This window comes from Kryptolebias marmoratus, linkage group LG15, assembly GCF_001649575.2.
Source record: "Kryptolebias marmoratus isolate JLee-2015 linkage group LG15, ASM164957v2, whole genome shotgun sequence".
NCBI classification, from domain to species: domain Eukaryota; kingdom Metazoa; phylum Chordata; class Actinopteri; order Cyprinodontiformes; family Rivulidae; genus Kryptolebias; species Kryptolebias marmoratus.
In genome coordinates, this window is record NC_051444.1 from 14,637,129 (window position 1) to 14,651,618 (window position 14,490).

The 14,490-nt window shown below is 41.3% G+C and overlaps 1 protein-coding gene across 5 annotated transcripts in view; it reads right to left on the minus strand.

Annotated features, from left to right (window-relative positions):
* Positions 1-486: 486 nt before the first annotated feature.
* zgc:158464 (uncharacterized protein LOC791139 homolog) overlaps positions 487-14,490 on the minus strand; it is an 83,122-nt gene continuing 69,118 nt past the window's right edge. For 3 of the 5 annotated variants that reach the window (XM_025007529.2, XM_017423649.3, XM_037979845.1), the window contains 3 exons: positions 9,433-9,607; positions 9,184-9,303; positions 487-1,752 (listed from right to left, as the gene is read on the minus strand). In XM_025007529.2, coding sequence (XP_024863297.1) covers positions 1,566-1,752; positions 9,184-9,303; positions 9,433-9,607 — 482 coding nt within the window. In that variant the 3' untranslated portion in view covers positions 487-1,565. The remainder of the gene's footprint in view (positions 1,753-9,183; positions 9,304-9,432; positions 9,608-14,490) is intronic. The other 2 variants (XM_017423650.3, XM_017423651.3) reach the window with 2 other exon arrangements.

Genomic DNA, 14,490 nt, shown 5'->3' on the forward strand with positions numbered 1-14,490 from the left:
GGGAGGCTTGTCGGTCAGAGGAAGCAGCAGACCCGTGTCTCAGAGTCGAACCGCCGAGGCAGACGTGCACGCAGCAGAACAAGAAACAACTAAAATGCAAGGCGGTCACATCAAATGAGGCTGAAGCAAAAGTCCCCCCCCCCCAAAAAAATAAAAAAAAGGCAATCAACACGGAACAGCCAGGGCGAAGTGGGCTGATGGGCCAACCACAAGGGAGCAGAACGTCAGTAATAATTACCCCAGAATAAATAACAGTCACAGAACAATCATTAGAAGCAGAATTGGAAATTAGCTGATCTAGCAGACTGATTTGACCCATGCATTATAAGGCATTAAGCAAACATCTGTTACTGACATCACACAGTAATATAACAGTGACTATACATACAATTGCTGATCTGAAAAAAGCTATTTTTTAATCAATCTGATCACCTGTATACATATATATATATATATATATATATATATATATATATATATATATATATATATATATATATATATATATATAATAAAAAAACATATTCCTAAAAGCAATGACACAATTTTAGGGGAATAGGGAATGTTGCGGGGCCAGCAGATCGATGGCTGCAATCCCATTGTACCTATTGATCTGCAGATGGGGGAATGAAATTGATTTTCTGAGGTAGACAATGCAGGCATATTTCATTCTCCCGATGCAAAGCCATTCCACACATGGGCGGTGGGGGTAATTTGGTCCATTTGGACAGGCTCTGGACTCTTGCTTCAGCCAATTGTACTGTGTCAGATGGGTTGACCCATCCATCATGCTTTTCCTGCTCGTCTCACCACTGTGGTACTTACACTGTCACCGGTGTGATGCACCCACTCAGTGATGGATGGCGGACAACATGCGCTGTGACAACATAGAGAGATCAGTCTGCCCGGCTCGCAGGCCTGTCGTTTACACGCGGCTGGGGACGCACCACTCAAACTTGGTCAGTTTATTTAATACCCTGGCCGCCGTATGGGGCCCACGGGGACGATACCGCTCGACATGCATCGTAAATGCTGCTTCCCTTACAATCTTCAAGTCCCCCTTCAAATATAATTATTGTATCAACAGTGCCAATCCAAATGAGAAGCTCAAACTGTTGTTGAAAGGGTGAACTTATTGAAAAAAAGGTACGACAGTTTCTGATACAAGACTGATTCCAGTGACCGATGATGTGTTGTACCTCTCTTTTTCTTTGAGTGATAAGTGCTCTGGGTCCTCAGGTCAACAGTTACTGAAATGATGCTCTTCAGAATGTCAGTCTCTAATGTAATAAATGGATATTCATGATAAATAAAATAAAATACAACAAACAAAACAAAAAAACCCCCCAAAAAATCATTAGTTAAAAAGTCTGTTTGGATGAGACAGTATAAAGGAGGCCTTCAAAACAGGTTTGGACTCTGTCGGCCGACGAGGTGAGTCAGGATCAGCAGTTTCCGATGCCACTGTTGGTGCTCCTGTGGTGGGTGTTCTGCCCAGAGGAAGCAGGAAGTGTGGAGCCACCGGGCGTCCCACTGAGTTCTGAACGGACAGATGACCTGAAGCACTATAGTGTCCTGATGGCTACAGGGTAGAGCAGGGACATGTGTTCGGCACCCTTGATGGGCAGCTTGCGGCTGGAGTAGAAGTGGATGATCTCAGGCACGCTGTCGAAAGGGCAGCTGTTCTGGCCCAGGACGTACTTGCTCTCCTTTGTCCGCGACAGCTTCATATGCATGAAGCCCTGGCTGCTCCTGCAGACGGAGGAACACGGAGACATGCTCAGCTCATTGAAAACAAGATTGAGAAGCTGATGTTTACACTGCAGACTACTGAGGTCATGTGAGTTCAGGTTGTTGGTGTTTTAGCGTCTGCTAAACACAACCGGTCAGGGGATCACCAAAGTGTTTAATGTCTCTCATGAGGTATTCGAGTCTAAAGAGAATTGCCAGACAAATTAGTTCGCTCTAAGACTGCGACCAACCCGCTACTGCGGCTTTAATCAGCTCAGGCATGTAAAAAGCTACAATATCCAGGATCCCCTACAGATCACCTCTCATTAAAAACCCTTTCCTCTTTTATTCCCATATTAGCTGTCCCCTCCAGTACGTACCATTGTTCTGAAAGCTGGATTACCTCTGATAACTTTGGAGTCACCTGGGGAGGGCAGGCTAAAAAAAAAAAATAAAAAAGGCAGGCTGCTTAAGGTGCAGGGTTTTCCCTTGCGGTGCAAAAGGATGAGACTAATGAACCCCCAGGATAAATCACTTAAGCTACAGCAATAAATGCACAGCAAATTAAAAGCTCCCTGTGTGCAAGGAGCTTTTGATCAATACATTTTACAGCTTGCCAGTAATCCCCTCCTTTCAAATAGAAATCTCTGCTTTTTTTTTTTTTTAAGTTGTTAAGTGATGCAACAGCTGTAAGAAACAAAATGGATACCGAACAAATGTTCACGCCGTCTTGTAAAAATACACTTAGGATCATCTGTCTGTAAGAAACACATTACCATAATAGCTCATTCAGTCATCAGATATTGCTTTCTAAACAAGTTACGATTGCTTTAGGCTCAAACGTATTGACAGACATTATGGGATGTCCACGTACTGTGCAACGCTCGTTTTCAGCTCACTGAATTTCCCACCTGTTTGGCATTAGCTCGTGTCTTTACCTGTCTGAGAAGTAACTTCTGACAGAAGAAGAAACTATTTTACAAACATGTCAGTTTGCATTTCGGTGTTGCAGACTTTCATCTTAGAATTAAAAGGATTGAAGGGTTTTTTAGTGCAACGATCTAAAAGCCGATGCATCTGTTCACGGCTGCCTTACTGATGCTCTCGCGTCGTGCGTGTGTTTATGTGTGTAAAATGCAAATCAGTTCATCTTTACAGCCGCAGTAAGTATATGTGAGGTTTTGTGTTTGTGGGGGCATTAATCTTTTTATCAACACAATTAAAAAGCAAGAGTATTTTTTGTCTTCCAGCTAAACAAAGCTGCCCAGGCCGCCAGTGATTTTTTTTTTTTTTTTTTTACAACCACTGTCTCATGTATCAGTTTGTACTTTTGATAACGGCAAACCAGATCCATATGTTTCCCATTAGTCTGTATATGCCTGTGGTAAATAACAGAAGAGCTGCAGTCCGTTATCTGCGATAAACAGGAGCAAGAAGTTGGCTATAGGCATCTTAAATGTAAGTCTACTCTTTACTTATCATGTAATTGCATAACTAAAGCTGGTGGTTGTGTTCTCTCCCTGATGAACAACATGAAATGAGATAAAAAAAGAATCTAGTGGGTTCAACTTAAGGACATCTATCAACAATGAGAAGACATTAATACTGATTCCAATAAATGAGACCAACACTGCTTTTAGAAACACTGTGTTAACTTGGAGATAATGGTGAATACATAAAGAATGTGAACTCTCATGGACTTTATATGGAAGCTGATGGAAAACAGTGGAACTATTTCAAAGCTAAAAAGCCTTTTTTTTATATATAGACAAGATGAGTTAAGAGCGCCGCAGATTTACTGAGCTATAAAACTGGAGTAAACAAAACTATCAGACTGCTCCATTACGGCGCCTCTGGCTCCCATATCTGAGAGTGTCATTAACAAGTTTATTATGATTTGACGAGGGCAGCACAGCTGCACCTCTCTCCAGCTTGATGATTTTGCAAGTGGTGTCATCAAAGATTATTTAAAATACACACAAAAAAAAAAGACAAAGAAGAAAAAAAAAACAATCTTCCTTGCAAAGTGTGTTTGATGAAGGAATGCTGGGAGGAGGGCGGAAGGTTACACAGAACTACCGTTAAAAAAGGCAAACACATCAATAGCATCATTTTTAGATTCCCAGCTGGTGTTCAGAGCTCCTTATCATGTCGCAGCTCTGCGGAGGCAGAAACCAGGACAACGCAGAGACACGGCAGCGTTGCTGATAAAATGAATACGGGGCTGTGTTGGAGTTGACAGGCCTTTGTGGTGTTATCATATCCCTGTGTTTATGGACCCTCTTATTTGTGTAATCAGGATGAATCTCACTGGGGAGGTCTGCTGCCGTGCTTATTGAGGTTTATGACTTTGATTTGAACCGAGTAGCTCTCAGAGCGGGATCAGCCTGACAGCTTATCTCCACCTTCAACATATTGGATTGCTTTGTGAATGATGCCGTCTGTGTTATGAATCCACCGCATCAGAAATGGCAGAGCCCATCAGCCAAAATGATAATGACCCTGAGCAGAAGCGGTGACCTTTTAAAGCACTGCCGCGCATCTGGTAATGTGTCTGTTATTTCACATGTGAGCAAAGTGACATATGTTGAAACTCCTACTGGGGGTGATTGATACATAAACATGTTCAGACATGTTTTTTATTGAACTGTTTTTAATTGATGTCTTAGTTTCTTTATGTCTGGGATTCAAACTGAATCTGCTAGATGTGTTTTATTAATTCATCATTCTCTGACAGTGTCTCAGACTGTGGAAACAAGGTACGCAGACGTACGTTTGAGGTGAGAAATAAGACATCACCGGTGCTCTGGGAAAACTGTGAGGGGGTTAAAATGTTTCACACACATTAAAAGGAAGAAAAAGAGGGAAAAAAAGAGGTGTGGGACAGGTGAAGAGGGGAAAAAAAAGAGATGAGGGTAGCAAAACTGACAGGAAACGCTTTCCGTTGGGGCCAGGGGATTCAAGAGGCTGGAGGTCTTAGCAATGTCTGTCCTTATCAATAATGCAATACACATTTGTGCCACCTCGTGGCCTCATACATTTTTCAGTGACCTCAGACATGGAGGCTCTTCACCTCGGGTTTCCACTCATTTTCTGTGGCAGCAGGCGCGTTTGTGTAAGGGGGCTGAACTCAGAGCCACCTCTGCCTGCAGGGTGGCAGAACCTGTCATTCCCGACAACGGGATTGTTCTCTGAGCTTCGTTATGACTGATGTCAAAGTCGCAAACACGACGTTCCGCGACAACCAAAAGCAGAAACCATCAGGATGATATTATATGTGGATGATGAGTTTGTGCTGCTACTCTGCAGCGGGTGCTTTTGCTCTGTCAGTTCTTTGGTCTGCACACACACACACACACGCAGAACAATTCAACTTTAAACAAACGCGAGCGCCTTCGGCTTGACGCCAAGATTTAACAGTTACTTCTAAGCTCTTCTGTTTCTTACATCTTCAGCATCTGCTCCCATTAAAGCCAGCCTTGTAAGTGTCAGCTCAGTGCACCTCTAAATCCTTTCCTGCTTATGGCCATGAAAAGTTTCAGGAATGGCTCCAGAACTAACAGTGGGGGGAAAAAAAGAGCATTTCTATTGGCTGAGCGTTAAGGTCTGTGTCAGTGAGATTAAATAACTTCACTGCACAGACAGAAACAATCCTCTCAGCGTAGCCTTACATCTCTTCCACTTCAGTTTAATAAACAACTACTACAGGCACAACAGAAGGCATCCTGTGACTCAGGTTTAGTTGCAAAATAAAATTAGTAACTCCCCACTATGAGTTTTTAATAATGCAGCTCACCAGTAATGGTGATGTCGGCATCATTGCGAAGGTTAAACATGCCTTCACCTGACACTGAATGGGTATTATAACACTCTTCTTACTGAATAGTTGAGTTCAGTCTGAGGAGGAAAAAAATAAAATAAATATTAATAATAGAAAAATTTCTGTCACGTGTTGCCAGTAAATCCTATAATCCAGCAATCAGATATTTCATTTGTGGCCATAAAACCCTGACGTTAGCTAATCTCTTGTTCACACCTGCAGTACAAATGTGTGGATTAATTCTAGGTGACTTTGTAGTAAAAAAAAAATGCTAAAGATTTGAAATGTTAGTTAACCCGCAGGTCTTAAATTAATATTTCTACAGATATATCTCATCTAGTTCCAGGAATAAATTCTTTGCATTTTTGCATTAAAATATTTTGTGAGGCAGGATTTTCTTTCTCTGTACAGCCTTTAAAAAAAACAATTAAATAAAAATGTTGTACATTCACAGTAACCAGGTTTTTAAGAAAATTTTATGTTGCTACCTTGACTTCTAATTACATATTAAAAGTATTCATCCCCTTGGAAGTTTAATGCTTTTATTGTCATCATAAATCAGTCATTGTCAATATAAACTGGCATTTTTAACAAAAAAACACTTCAATGTCAAAGTGAAATTAAATTTATACAAAGTAATACTAATTACATTAAAAATATATAATGTAAAATAACTAACTGTATAAATATTCACTCCCTTCACATCAGATTTCGGTACAAGCACCTCTGGCTGCAGTCTCAGCACTGAGTCTGTCCAGACGTGTTTTAATCAGTCTTGCACATCTGGACACTGGAATTTGACTCCATTCTTCTTCACAAAACTGCTTAAGCTCTGACAGGTTGTGTGGGGAATGGGCATGAGCAGCCCTTCTCAAGTGTAGCCACCAATTCTCTGTTGGATGTAGGTCTGGATTTTGACTCGGCCACTCCAGAACATTCACCTTGTTGTCTATAAACCATTTTTGTGTAGTTTTACTGTAGGCTTTGGGTCATTGTCTTGCTGGAAAATAAACCTTTTCCCAAGCTGTAGTTTGTTTGCAGAAAGTATCAGATTGTTCTCAAGGATTTCTTTATATTTTGTAGGATTTCATTTTACCCTCTACAAGCTTTCAAAGGGCCAGCTGCCGAGAAGCACTTGACCATGAAGACTTCCACATGCTGTTTGGCAGACTCTGTTTTCTTCAACATAGACTTCCTCTTTGCCACTTTCCCATAAAACTCAGACTGGTGTCGAACCTGGGCAAGAGTTGTTATATGTACAGTCTCTCCCATCTCACCTGCAGAAGCTTGGACCTCCTTCAGAGTGCTCACAGGGGTCTTGGTGGCCTCTCCCAGTATTCTCCATTTTGCACTGTTACTGTTACTGTTTGAGGACGGCCTGCTCTTTACATGCCCCATATTTCTTCCATTTCTTGATTATGGATTGACAGACCTCCTGGGGATGTTTAGGACCTTGGGAATCCTTTTTGTATCCATTCTTTGACTTGTACTTTTCAATAAACTTTTCTCGGAGTTGCTTGGAGTGTTCTGAAGTCATCATGGTGTAATGGTAGCCAGGAGTACTGATTAACCAGTGAACAGAGCTTCCAGACACAGGTGTTCACTTGAGACACATCCACTGCCCTCAGGTGATTCCCATTTCACTCATCGTGAGACTACTACCACCAAGTGCCAGGACCTCTGTCGAATTAGGACAACCACTTTAAATGGAGTGAATATTTATGCAGTCACTTATTTGACATTACATAGTTTTATTTAACTGGCATCACTTGGTAGGAATCAGTTTTCACTTTTTCATTGAAGAGTGGTTTTTTTTATTCTATCAAAAAGGCCCATTTATATTGACCATGATTGATTTATAATGTCAAAAAACAGAATAAAGATGAGATTTAGCAGGATTATTAGCAGTGAAAGTTTGGTACATTCTAAAAAAAAAAGAACTAAGATGGTGGAAGGTTAAGCAACAGCTTAAGATATAAATAATTTCTGACCCCAAACTATGCAAAGATACAAAAGCCTGATTACATACTGTCAGAAAACAAAGAAAGCCAGCTGCTTTTGGACAGAGCTAAGATTAGCTTGCACTAAAAAGTATGAAGAAGTTGTGCAACTAATGATCTGAAGCATTTAAAAAAATCTTCTTTAAAACACATCTATAGGCAGTGTAATGGACGGGGCAAACAAAGATTCTCACAAAGCTGCATCATCGGGGTTCATTGATTATATGACAGAAGAAAAAGGCAGCTAAATGAATTCTGAAGTGAACAGGATGCACTGTCTGCTCAGATTCAGGCAAATCCAGCAATCTTACTTCAACAAGACTTAACGTTTTAGGCAGACAAAGACCCGAAGCAGGTTGAGAAAACAACTTGAGAGCTGTTGAAGGTAAAACAGTGAAATATTCTGGAATGGCCAATCATTCAATAATCAAGCACCTAAAATGACATTACACTATTTACTTAAATTCCTAAGCCTTGTGCGTGAACATTTGTCCAAAGTTTTGTTCCTAGAACTTTGTTCCTAAAATGCTTTCCCATTGTTTTATTTTAAATCTATTTACTTGACAGAAATGGATTGACAGAACCTAACTGTAAACCTTTTACAGTACAGACGTTTGGAGTGATTAGTGCATTGCCAGTCAGACAAACAATATGTTCTTGGGTTTGTGAGTCAAAACTCCAGGGTGGCAGGTCTGCCAGAACATCTTTTCATCAGTAATTGTAGCAGAAAAATAGGCAGCAGCTCAAGCATAAGCAGATGATCATTCAGTGGAAAAAAAAGAAAGAAAGTAACACAAGCAGCTACAGTAACATAAATAAAAATTCTCTTTCCTTTCCAAGAAATATAAGCCTCCGGGATAATGAGCTCTGCTGTAATACTAGACTGATCAATGACTCTACAGATCATGGTTTCTTTTTGTGTTCGGGTTGATGGAGAGTTTCAGATATTGTTCTAGTTGTCATTTGTTTGAGTCTTTCTTTTTTGTGATCAAATAAACGTGAAAGTCTAAACCACTAAGCAAGATGTTCAGATTATAAAGCAGAAGCAACCTTAACTGCGTTTGATTTCGGAAAGCTTTCTGAGAGTTTTAGGTGATGCTTTGGAGACTGTTGCCATAGCACCTGGACCAACACCTGGTAGAAAAAAATAAAATAAAAAAAAAAAAAACCTACAGCTACATCAAAGAAATAGGATGTGACTGCACTGTGGGTCCCGATACTAAAGTCACCTCTTCCAAGTGCCACACTGTAGACTAAACCAATCAGGGTGGCTCCTTTGAGCCCCTGCTGGATACAGTGTCAAGTGGGGCCAATGAAAGGGCACGAATAACTGAGTTTTGGGGACATCAGCAAAAGGAGGGGCTGAAGCTGTTGGGGGGGGGGGCTTACCAAGGAGGTGTGAAGGGCAAAGCAGAGATATCATATACAGAAGGTGTGAGAGAGGTCTGAAGGGTAAAGTTATTACCATACAAAAGAGTCATCAGTCTAATTGGAGACAGGTATTTCACTTGTTCGTAGGGTGTACTCCACCAGTGAGTAAGAATATGTAGCTGCTATACAATTTGTCTCTCTATGTTTTCTGTCTAAATCCCATTCAACATGGTTTGTGGTTTGTTGTTGAACTGTCCTTACTTAAGTGAGAGGGAGTAGTCATTCTTGCTGGTCTCGCTGTTTCGTACAAGATAGCTGGCCTCCTTGCACAGACTGAGCAAAGACTCTGCATCCGTTCGGCTGATGGCTCCGTGGTACCAGCTACGCTCGGTGGCGAGGAGAGGAGATGGACGAAAAAAGAATGGCAAGGATGCATTACATTAGGGTAAAGGCTCAAAGAAAATGAGAGCAAAATGGAGTATGAACAAAAAGCGCCAAGATCAGACTCACAACTGGCTTTCCAGAGGCATCGTGGGGTCAATCCTCTCCCCGAGAGAGGAGTTGCTGTGGTCCAGTGAAGTCATTTTGGTGTTGACCAGACAGCCACTGGAATGACGCTGCAGAGGGCGGGTTTTCCCATCCTTTGTGGGTGACATCCGAGACTTTTCCACCCCATCAAATTGGACTGTAAAGAAAAACATTATATATATATACACACATATATAAACAGCTGAAAAGATTTTATTCTGAAAGGATAGATATATCTTTAAATCAGTTTTACAGCCCAGACAAAAAGTACTTTACATAATGTGCACACACTTTATCTCAAAGTCAAATTAAGGTCACTTGTGAGCGTAACAGGCAGCAGATATTTGGAAAGCTTTCGATATAAATTAGTGTCACATGTATTTGTTGAAGTAGACGAGTGCAAACGTGTGAGAACCAAAATCCAGGTTGTGCTTTCGCAAACAGACACCCACACATTCACTTTGTGGAACTCATCCAACTGAAGGACGTGTACACACTATGGAAGAGACATAAATCTGTACTTCCCCACTGTGTACACATTCCAGTGAAAGGAAAAAAATAACACATACATGCAAACCGTCTCTTATTGCATTCAAATCACTCCATGTCTCCGTGTCTGCTACAGTATTTGCGAGCATGTTCGCTCTTTTAAGTACACACGAGTGTGCAAACAAGCACGTCTGAAAAGCCCATATGAGCAAATACTCACAACTGGACACACACACACACAGAGACAAATCTCACATAAAAGTTTTGCAAGTTAAACAGTAAACTGGCTTTTCAAACTCCCACGGTCAGGTGTGGACATGACAAGTTTTTTTGGCAGCTTCACGGGGAAGTGTTTGATGCTACGCGGGGGCATGAGGTGACCTGTGACATGACAGCCAGAGAATACACCGAGTGTAATCTCTGCCAAATCAGCATGCATGTTTATTTACAGAGGCAAACATAAGAGAGAGAGAGAGAGAGAGAGAGAGAGAGAAAGACAAGTAAAAGTACAGTTACACCACCATGAAAGGGCTGAGAGATTGAAAGACTGGACAGAGGAGGTTGGAGTAGTGATCATGAGAGGTGGTCAACTGTGTGAGGGGGGGAATCCAGCCATTTTTCCACAGTCATCCATCACTATAATTGATGTCAAAACACCCCAAGCTTTGGGAAAAGAAAACTATTTAGAGCCACTGACGCGCTTCTCAAGCAATAACAGAGGGGTGGCTTGCAGTATCAGACGTATGACAAAGCTTTAGCCGGGATTGTTGGCGGCTTTAAGGCTGAAGACACGCATGGAAAGCCAGGCCTCTGATGGAAGGGGTTAATGCAGCATGAAACTTCACACTGTCTGTTTTTGTTGCCCAGACTGACTAATGGCCAGTCTTGCATCCAGTGTTTAATTACCCAGCCTGTCCAGACAGACAGACGGACAGACAGACAGGCAGGCACTGTGATCCTAACAGCACGTCGATGGAGACGGACATACATAAGTCTAGACTCTGCATTCCACTCTGAGGATTGCGTTACACTGTACAGTTTGTGAGTTTGCCGAGTGCTCCTGCATCACACTGAGTTGAAGGGCTGGCAGTTCAAGTCAATCACTTAGGCTACATGAGGCTACTTTTAAACTCATTTTAGCTAGCTTTAGGAGACAACTACAAAAACACGAACTTTTCTACAGTAACAATTTGAACAGTAGGTAGAAATCTGTAACTCTAGGGGTTTTGCAATTTAAAGAGATTATTAGCTAATTGTTTTTCATGAGTTTTGAAGTACTTGGGTGTAAAAGACTTTTGAAACATTTTGTCTTTGTGAGACTTTGCATCTCCCCTCTTCCATTTCAGACGAGAATATTGTTTTGGCCCCAGTCATATATACATAATTACAAAATATAATTTAACTCCTTGAAAAAGAAAGCACTTACAGACACATTATGTAAAAATGGACAAAATATAATGTATATTGGTAAAGCAGGACTTTTCTTTTTCTTTTTTCTGGTTACATTATTCTACATATTACATCTTATTACCCCGAGGAATGCCTGTAATCAGGAATTCATTTCTCACTTTTTTGTATCACTGGTGCTTTTTTTTATTACAATGCACAGCACATTTCCCTTTCCTGTAATTGGCTGTGACTGAGCATGATTCACTAGCATCTTATAAGTCTGCTGAGACAGATTGCTGCTGGTTTCGGTCCAACCACCAGGGGCTCCCCTTAACCTCCATACTCAACCCTGGGTTGAACTCGTTGGCCTTAAGCTCACTGATGCGTTTCCTTAAACACAAACTCATGGACATGATTATTCCAAATGGCTGATTGTTATCTTGGCCTCTGCACTCCTGTTTGTTATAGGGCTACGTCTGACTCTTGCAATGACAGCCAAATTGTACCACTGCATGACAGCTGGGTAAATTGTGGGTCTAATCTCGGACCCGTGGAAGAATATGAGTAGCTGCTCCATTTCCCGCGGCGCGATGTTTAGGCTGCAGGCAGTCAAATGATGCTCCTGCGTTGCATGCAAGCAGATCCAAAAGACATTCTAAGTTCTCCATTCTATCATATCCTCATATAAGCCTCATGCTGACTGCTGGGAACGTAAAATAGGCAGACAAAAATACTGTACATGTGTTCGGGTGAGAAATAGCGTTTCCATGGAAACTGACCAAGGGGACACAGGAGATGCATGTTTGCTCCACTCAGCCCCTGTCAACGCTGACAGATCACAACATGAAGATGCGGCCAATTGCTCTTCTCCACTTCGCTTTCAATTTCGCTCTTCCTGTTTGCATATGCTTGGTCCCACTTCTCTCCCTCTTCTTCTCCCTGTCACACTCTCTTTTTATCTCTCCATCTAACACACTCTGAACCTGCCTCTCAAACTGCTGCTTCAGGCACAGGGCGCCCTTGAAAAGAGATCTTGTGATCTCAATGGGACTCACCTGGTTAAATAAATGGTAAATAAAGTAAATAAATAAATAAATAAAAACTAAATTTCTTCTGCTCCATTCACTCCTGCTTGTCAGTGATAGAAAATGGAAAACAGAATGTAGAGGAATGCATCTAAAAAGTAAAAAAAAGAAGTCAGCTGACTCTCTCTCCTGGAACGCTTATGACAGCGGCCATCTTGGTTTTTCCTCACACAGTTCATCACCTGAGCTCTTCATGCTTTCCATTCGGTGAAAACTAATTTGTCCTCTTGCCAAATTGCATTAGGGCCTTTTGTGACCTAGAGTAAACTTTTTTTTGGGGGGAGCTTCACCACCAAGTAATGGTTTAGAAGCATGTCTTTAGGGAGCTCATTCAATCAACCTTACCTTTCAGAGCGGAATCTTTTCCGCAGGGAGCGAGCACAGTTCCACAAGAAAAAGCATTACTCTGAAGAAAAGACAACTAAAGCCATCATTATATTTGTTCAAGTGTGAATGGACTCATGTCTGCCTTGTTTGCCAGGCTCACCTAAAATAGCTTCAAACTGTTGCAAAGTTATGGTCTAAGGCTGAATACAATTGGGAATGAGGCAAACCAATTCCCCTCTCTCATTCTCTGGAGCCGCACGGTCCGAGACATGGCCGACAGGAGATTGACAGGAGGATTGGCTCGCAGGAGAACAAAAGGCCTGAGAGGCAGCTTAAGAGGGATGGGAGTGTGAAAACATGCACACACGCATGGGCACATGCACACGAAAGACACACACTGAAATGCGCAGGGGTATCTGGGTTTGTTATCAGCACTGCGGCTTGTAAAGTGCAGCAAATGGAATCTGTGCATCAGACTGAACTGTCAGTGAGATGGTGACTGATGGCTGAGAGACCTGTCCCCCTCCTGCACGTAGCTTCCTTCAGAAAACGCTATAAAGAAGCAAAACGCAGAGGAAAACGGCGAGGGAGAAGTGCTTCTGTGAGAGCGAGGCGATTTGTTTGGCACCAGATGAACGTAAATGTCAAAAGGACATTTCCACAATTAAAGCAAAGCACATCAACATAATAAACCACTGTAAAACAGAGCAGGACAAAGCTCAGCCCAACACAAAAAGAATGTCATGAGAACAATGATGGGATGTCTTACAGTTGCCATTCAACGGCACAAGAAAACCTAAATATGGAGGTAATAGAAAAGAGAATGGCAACTTTTTAAAGGCCAAACCAAAGATAAAGCAACATTTATTGCCAAGGACTCTGAACAACTCAACTACCCTCTATCCCCAGCTGCACACACTACTGTGCAAATTTCTCTAATTAAGTTGGCTAATTAATTCTCATTTGCTAATGATACTCCTATCAAAAAGGATGACTACTCCAAGGGGCGACGTGTGTCACCGGCTGCTGCATTGTGAGATGAAAATTAAGTTTTCTAGTTAGGATGTGTGGAACGATTAACAGGTCTGCATCTCATTAGAATCCACTGCACATAAAAGAAAAATTAGAATGGTCTTGGACCTGAGAAATTTGTAGTGTTAAAAAGGGAGAATTAAAAAAAAAACAAAAAACTTATGTTGATAATAATTATGCACACCAGGGACTCAAATACTGATTTGTTAGATGGCTGTGAATAAAATAGTTTTAGAGCTCTGCTGCTGATGAATCTATAAAGTCAAATCTCTGAAGATTCCTCCATTTAGAAATATGCTCTCCTCTTTTATAAAGGTTTCAAAACGAAACTCTAATTAGGTTTTCCAAAACAAAGGACCGAGCCTCCAAAGTGCCAGTTAGAGAATCTGTTTAAAACTCAATCTGTATATCTTTCAATTACTTTTTTTTTCCTCCACCCGTCTAACACTTGAGGAAGCGGAGTGAAAGAGAAATGCTTTAAAGTGTGAATAATTAATTCATACAAAAAAAAAACAAAGGGGAAAGGGTCTTTATTATACCCAGACAAATGTGCCCCCATTTATATGTAGATGTAATATCTTCTCTGCCAATCTGCATTTCAGTTTTGATAATGACTATGAAATGACAAGGCCGTCAGACTGGATATTGTTCTCATTTCTGCAAGAACAAACCTATTGGGGGAAAGACATTTATAAACTCAGAGAACCTAAAGTTTTAA